At 63.0% G+C, this 7,181-nt stretch overlaps 1 protein-coding gene across 1 annotated transcript; it reads left to right on the forward strand.

The window, feature by feature from the left end:
• The first annotated feature begins 428 nt into the window (after positions 1-428).
• Positions 429-3,722, forward strand: LOC131274678 (protein FAM90A15-like). The gene is made up of 5 exons (XM_058282301.1): positions 429-593; positions 843-1,022; positions 1,417-1,619; positions 2,086-2,194; positions 2,793-3,722. Exons 1-5 carry the CDS (start codon positions 429-431, stop codon positions 3,720-3,722), a joined length of 1,587 nt encoding a protein of 528 aa, XP_058138284.1.
• The last annotated feature ends 3,459 nt before the right edge of the window (positions 3,723-7,181 follow it).

The raw sequence follows: 7,181 nt of genomic DNA on the forward strand, positions 1-7,181 counted from the left end.
GGTTCGATGTACTGATGCTCAGAACCTGTCCAGACATGGGGCCGCCAAGCGGGCACGTTTCTGACTAGCCTCAGTTACGATTTCTGTGCATGAAAGTGGGCCCAGAAGTGCATGTAGACATACTCCCATTTGGCTTCCATTGGGATCACCTGGTGGGCATCAACCATTTCTGCCTTCTTCCGGCCCCCTGCAGAGGTTCGGGTTCACTGAATTTCTGCTCTCTTGGTCCGTGATGCGGGGGCGGGCTGTTTGGGTGGGGCACAGGGTTCAGGGCTAGGGCCTAGGGCTACGGGTGAGGGAGAGGGTCCACAGGTTCCTTTTAAAGGTCCTTCAATGCCTGGAAGGCGCCTAGAGTCCACAGTCTTGGTTCAAGCTACGATGATTTCACAGATGACTGGGCGACTTGATTGGACAGGACCGGGGGCCCCATGACGTGGGGCCAGGCGGAGTATAAAGGCCTGCCTGGGAGGGAGACTTCCCTTACTCTCCCACCCTCCCCGGCCCTGGAAGCAGCCTTGCTTTCGTGGGACCCGGACCGGCCTACACCTCCCCGAGACCTGCTGCTAGACCACAGGATCACCGCTGGACTTCTGGTGGGTTTCCCTGGGGGACCTCAGCTTACCTCGCACGCAACTAGGGGAGAGGAGAAAGGCACCATAGCGGGTCTCAGGGGGATGCTGTGATGGTTCTTCCCGCTTCATGGTGCTTCTTTGGGCTTTGGGGAGGGCAGAAGGGTCTGGGGAGGGGGCGGCGGGAATCCCCACCCCAATCAGAAGAGAAGGTGATTGTGGGCCTTTTTTCTCTCTCGACGTGAAAGAGAGCTCACCTTTCTTGTGCTTCAGGGATTCCAAACATCGAGGCCCGACGGAGAGGGACCCGGAAGCACCAAGAAGATGAGGCGGGCAGCTGGTCTCGACACCCTGCCTCAGCCCCACAGGCTCCCTAAAGCCACCTCCGTGAAAGAGCTACAGGGGGTAGCCCTGGGCAAGCGGGCTCCCCCGGCTGAGGTGGAGGAGAGCAGGGTAAGTGGAGGCTGGGACCTGGCGGGAGCAAGGGGGCCTGTGGGCCAAGGAGAGACATTTTAAACGGGAAACGCTTGGGCCAGGAAACCCCCTTTCTCCTGCCCGGCTAAGGCTGGCCTAGAGAGGTGCAGAAACGGGGAACCGGAGCCTCGGAGTTGCAACCGCAACCCCAATTGTCGTGTCCACCCGGGTGGTCACCCCGGTGTCCCCGTCCGATATTGCCTGTGGGCAGGGCCAGCAGAGCTCATCTTGACATCCTCACACCTCACCCGGCACCCGAGGAAGACTGCCGCCACTCCCTACTCAACGCTCACATCGCCCCTCCTGTCCTGCTGCCCTTTGAAAGCGGCCTGCCGGGCCCTGAGCTCTCACCATCCTCTTCCTCTGCCCACAGGTCAAATGCAAGGACTGTGGGGCCTTTGGGCACACGGCAAGAAACCTGAGGTGCCCCATGAAGCGCTGGGGCCAGACGCTGACCCTCTGGCCGTTGGGCTCCCATCAGAAGGAGAAGGAGAACCTGGCACCGTGCACACCCACGCAGCTCCAGACCCCGGGTTCCTCTCACAGGACGGCCCGAGTGGAGGGGCCGAGACACAGGTGAGGCCAGGGCTGGCTGCCTGACCCGTGCTTGGGCTGGACCCCCCTAGGAGATGGGGTGTGTGGCCCTCCGTGTCTGCACACCCCTCTTGAGGCACGGGCTGGGAGACCGGAGAGAAACAGACTCTACGTTCTAGCTCATCCAGGGCTCGCCACACGGCAGCTCTGCCTAGTCCTGACCCTCCCCAAAGGGGAGGGCCAGGACGCCGCCTCAGAGAACCGTGCCCCCGAGGCGGCAGGCGGACAAGCCATAGGCTCTGCCCTCAGTGGGTATGCCACATCCTGCAAGACTCCCTGGGGTTGGGGATGGATCAGAGAGAAGGGGAGGAGCAGTCTCGGCCCGGTTACTAGCGCCCTCCAGCTGGGACCCCAAAAACCCTGACCAGGACCGCAACCCAGGGACCTTCCACCCGAGCCAGCTCGCAGGGTTGGGGCCGTCCAGCTGAACGTCATTTGTGTTTTGCAGGCATGAGGAGAAGCCAGGGATCGTTGGAGAGCAGAAAGTCAGCGGCAGGCCCCAGAGGAAGGAGCCGCAGAATGGCAGGGACTGGAGAGAACCTGGCGACTCCATCCGGGTAAGTCGCGCTCCCGGGCCTCGGCTCTAACGCTCCTCCGGGTGGCCCGAGCGGCTTCCCTTGCACAGCCCAGCCTGGGTCCGGTTCCGGAGTGTCCCACGCTCCCCTTCTGGATGGGGCGCCTCCGGTTCATTTGCCTCCTTTCCGGGGCCACTCTTGCCCGGGTTCCTCTGCCTCTGCGTGAGGCCGTGCCTGCAAGCCCACAACCTGGGAGCAGGGGGGTTTCCATGCGTGGGTGATAGGGATTTTGTCCGACTCCTTCCCAAAGGGGGAATGCTACAGGCCAGAAAGGAATCTTGGGGTGTGTGGGCAAATGCTCAGATGGACGCTCCCAACGCCTTAGCCAGGCCACAGCTTTTGAAAGCCCACTGGCCGGCACGCTCCCTGGAAGAGGCCACCATCGGGCTTGGGTCGACTTAATGTGAGAAAGGACAATCTTGGGAAATGCTCTATTTTCTAGTGGGGTGGGCGAAACCTGTCGGGAAAGTATCCCCTGGAACCGTAGGCCCGCCATGCCTCTGTGTGTGTCTGTTTGAAATCTCGCTGGCTGGAGACGAGACGCTCACCTCAGTTCTCTGTGTCTTCCCTTTCCCCGCAGCGGGCTTGCCGGCCCTTGCCTGTCCACGCCCCTCCGAGGAGACCGGAAGTGGTGTCTCTGCCCACAGGGCGGCCGCCCCTCCACTTGCCTGCCCGGAGGTCCAGGCTCCCTGCCGGGGCCACGGTGAGAGTGCCCGGTCGGGGGGTGCCCCTTCCCCACGGGCAACCCGAGGCACGGAAAGTCGAAGAGCCCAGCGCCCCCCAGCCGGCCTCCAAGGGCCTAGGCCAGCCGACAAGGAGCGGGCCCGACGGGGCCTCCTCTGCGGGGTCCCAGCACGCTGCGGGAGCCCTCAGCCCACGCCAAGCCCTCCAACTGCGGGCACACGGCCCGGGGACCCGGGCAGGCTCACGAGGCAGCCCACAGCCCGCCACCCAGCGTCTGGGCCAGGAGCGAAAGCTCGTCCTCCTGGCACCAAACAAGAGGGCTGCCCAGATCCCCCTCCAGGTCTGCCAGAACCCCCCGAAGAAGCCGAGACGCAGCCCCTTCCGGGGCCCCCGGCTGAGGGCTCGCGGCCCCGGTCTGGGGGCTCCCCCTACTCTCCAGGCTGCCGACAGTGCGGACACACCAGCACACCAGGAGGCACCCCAAGGGATCAGGAGGGCATGTCCACCAGCGGCGGGCACGCACGTCCAGGAGCCGCGCGCCGGACCGCACGGGCACGCCGGGCAGGCCCGTCGCGCGCCTCGACCCCCAGCGCCCGGCCGTGTTCCAGGCCCGCCCCTCAGAGTGGTCTTCACGAGGCTGGTCGGCGGAAGCTGGAGCGCCAGCTTTCCAGACGCTCCCACGGGCCAGGCTCCCGCCAAGCCGGCAGCTCCTCGCCAGAGTCCCCGCGCCCCAGGGGAGCCTGAGGGGCTGTGCCCGGGGGCCGCGAAGAGTGTCCTCTATGAGGACCTTCTGGTGTCCTCCTCTGAGGAGAGTGACTGTGGGTGAGAGCCCGCAGGGCAGGGCAGTCCCAGCCTCCCACCTCGCGAGACTTTGACCTGACCGAAGGCCTGAGGCGGGGTGGAAGCCGGGAGCTGCCCATTCCGCCGGGGCTGTGGAGAAAGGCCTTCCCCAGCTCTTGTCGGTGTGCTCGTGCTGGAAGCCGGGAACTAGCTGGCAAGGGAACGCTGACGCGGCCCACACCCCTCGTGGAGACTGACATGGCCTTTTCAATGGGACTCCTCAAACTGAGCATCGCCCCTTTCTTTCCCAGAAAGCCCTACCGTCCAGGGGGAAGGACTGACTCGGAGCCCCTTTCTGTGCGGGAGCAGGGAATGGGGCAAGACTTTGGCTAAGGCAGCCCCCACGGGAACGCTGGCCTTTCTGAATCTCGACCCTGAGAAGAGAGGTTTCGGCTCTCCGGAAGCCTTTCAAGGGAGGGCACTGAGTATGTGGCACGCACTCTGCCCCTTGGGTTCCCCGAGGCCGCTGTGCATGTGTTTCTAACATGGCATTCAGTGTGAATAAAGTTTAACATATTATGTGACGTGGTGCGTGTTTCTGAATCCAAGCCAGAGGGGGTCATGGGGATCATTTCAACAGCTGTTCATCAAATGGCCTTTCCCCGAGGGAGAAGAGGAGGCTGAGGAGGCCCTGGTGTCCATGTCCCCTTGGCTGGTTCGATGTACTGATGCTCAGAACCTGTCCAGACATGGGGCCGCCAAGCGGGCACGTTTCTGACTAGCCTCAGTTACGATTTCTGTGCATGAAAGTGGGCCCAGAAGTGCATGTAGACATACTCCCATTTGGCTTCCATTGGGATCACCTGGTGGGCATCAACCATTTCTGCCTTCTTCCGGCCCCCTGCAGAGGTTCGGGTTCACTGAATTTCTGCTCTCTTGGTCCGTGATGCGGGGGGCGGGCTGTTTGGGTGGGGCACAGGGTTCAGGGCTAGGGCCTAGGGCTACGGGTGAGGGAGAGGGTCCACAGGTTCCTTTTAAAGGTCCTTCAATGCCTGGAAGGCGCCTAGAGTCCACAGTCTTGGTTCAAGCTACGATGATTTCACAGATGACTGGGCGACTTGATTGGACAGGACCGGGGGCCCCATGACGTGGGGCCTGGCGGAGTATAAAGGCCTGCCTGGGAGGGAGACTTCCCTTACTCTCCCACCCTCCCCGGCCCTGGAAGCAGCCTTGCTTTCGTGGGACCCGGACCGGCCTACACCTCCCCGAGACCTGCTGCTAGACCACAGGATCACCGCTGGACTTCTGGTGGGTTTCCCTGGGGGACCTCAGCTTACCTCGCACGCAACTAGGGGAGAGGAGAAAGGCACCATAGCGGGTCTCAGGGGGATGCTGTGATGGTTCTTCCCGCTTCATGGTGCTTCTTTGGGCTTTGGGGAGGGCAGAAGGGTCTGGGGAGGGGGCGGCGGGAATCCCCACCCCAATCAGAAGAGAAGGTGATTGTGGGCCTTTTTTCTCTCTCGACGTGAAAGAGAGCTCACCTTTCTTGTGCTTCAGGGATTCCAAACATCGAGGCCCGACGGAGAGGGACCCGGAAGCACCAAGAAGATGAGGCGGGCAGCTGGTCTCGACACCCTGCCTCAGCCCCACAGGCTCCCTAAAGCCACCTCCGTGAAAGAGCTACAGGGGGTAGCCCTGGGCAAGCGGGCTCCCCCGGCTGAGGTGGAGGAGAGCAGGGTAAGTGGAGGCTGGGACCTGGCGGGAGCAAGGGGGCCTGTGGGCCAAGGAGAGACATTTTAAACGGGAAACGCTTGGGCCAGGAAAACCCCCTTTCTCCTGCCCGGCTAAGGCTGGCCTAGAGAGGTGCAGAAACGGGGGAACCGGAGCCTCGGAGTTGCAACCGCAACCCCAATTGTCGTGTCCACCCGGGTGGTCACCCCGGTGTCCCCGTCCGATATTGCTGTGGGCAGGGCCAGCAGAGCTCATCTTGACATCCTCACACCTCACCCGGCACCCGAGGAAGACTGCCGCCACTCCCTACTCAACGCTCACATCGCCCCTCCTGTCCTGCTGCCCTTTGAAAGCGGCCTGCCGGGCCCTGAGCTCTCACCATCCTCTTCCTCTGCCCACAGGTCAAATGCAAGGACTGTGGGGCCTTTGGGCACACGGCAAGAAACCTGAGGTGCCCCATGAAGCGCTGGGGCCAGACGCTGACCCTCTGGCCGTTGGGCTCCCATCAGAAGGAGAAGGAGAACCTGGCACCGTGCACACCCACGCAGCTCCAGACCCCGGGTTCCTCTCACAGGACGGCCCGAGTGGAGGGGCCGAGACACAGGTGAGGCCAGGGCTGGCTGCCTGACCCGTGCTTGGGCTGGACCCCCCCTAGGAGATGGGGTGTGTGGCCCTCCGTGTCTGCACACCCCTCTTGAGGCACGGGCTGGGAGACCGGAGAGAAACAGACTCTACGTTCTAGCTCATCCAGGGCTCGCCACACGGCAGCTCTGCCTAGTCCTGACCCTCCCCAAAGGGGAGGGCCAGGACGCCGCCTCAGAGAACCGTGCCCCCGAGGCGGCAGGCGGACAAGCCATAGGCTCTGCCCTCAGTGGGTATGCCACATCCTGCAAGACTCCCTGGGGTTGGGGATGGATCAGAGAGAAGGGGAGGAGCAGTCTCGGCCCGGTTACTAGCGCCCTCCAGCTGGGACCCCAAAAACCCTGACCAGGACCGCAACCCAGGGACCTTCCACCCGAGCCAGCTCGCAGGGTTGGGGCCGTCCAGCTGAACGTCATTTGTGTTTTGCAGGCATGAGGAGAAGCCAGGGATCGTTGGAGAGCAGAAAGTCAGCGGCAGGCCCCAGAGGAAGGAGCCGCAGAATGGCAGGGACTGGAGAGAACCTGGCGACTCCATCCGGGTAAGTCGCGCTCCCGGGCCTCGGCTCTAACGCTCCTCCGGGTGGCCCGAGCGGCTTCCCTTGCACAGCCCAGCCTGGGTCCGGTTCCGGAGTGTCCCACGCTCCCCTTCTGGATGGGGCGCCTCCCGGTTCATTTGCCTCCTTTCCGGGGGCCACTCTTGCCCGGGTTCCTCTGCCTCTGCGTGAGGCCGTGCCTGCAAGCCCACAACCTGGGAGCAGGGGGGTTTCCATGCGTGGGTGATAGGGATTTTGTCCGACTCCTTCCCAAAGGGGGAATGCTACAGGCCAGAAAGGAATCTTGGGGTGTGTGGGCAAATGCTCAGATGGACGCTCCCAACGCCTTAGCCAGGCCACAGCTTTTGAAAGCCCACTGGCCGGCACGCTCCCTGGAAGAGGCCACCATCGGGCTTGGGTCGACTTAATGTGAGAAAGGACAATCTTGGGAAATGCTCTATTTTCTAGTGGGGTGGGCAAAACCTGTCGGGAAAGTATCCCCTGGAACCGTAGGCCCGCCATGCCTCTGTGTGTGTCTGTTTGAAATCTCGCTGGCTGGAGACGAGACGCTCACCTCAGTTCTCTGTGTCTTCCCTTTCC

Source organism: Dasypus novemcinctus, chromosome 19, assembly GCF_030445035.2.
Source record: "Dasypus novemcinctus isolate mDasNov1 chromosome 19, mDasNov1.1.hap2, whole genome shotgun sequence".
Classification (NCBI taxonomy): Eukaryota; Metazoa; Chordata; class Mammalia; order Cingulata; family Dasypodidae; genus Dasypus; species Dasypus novemcinctus.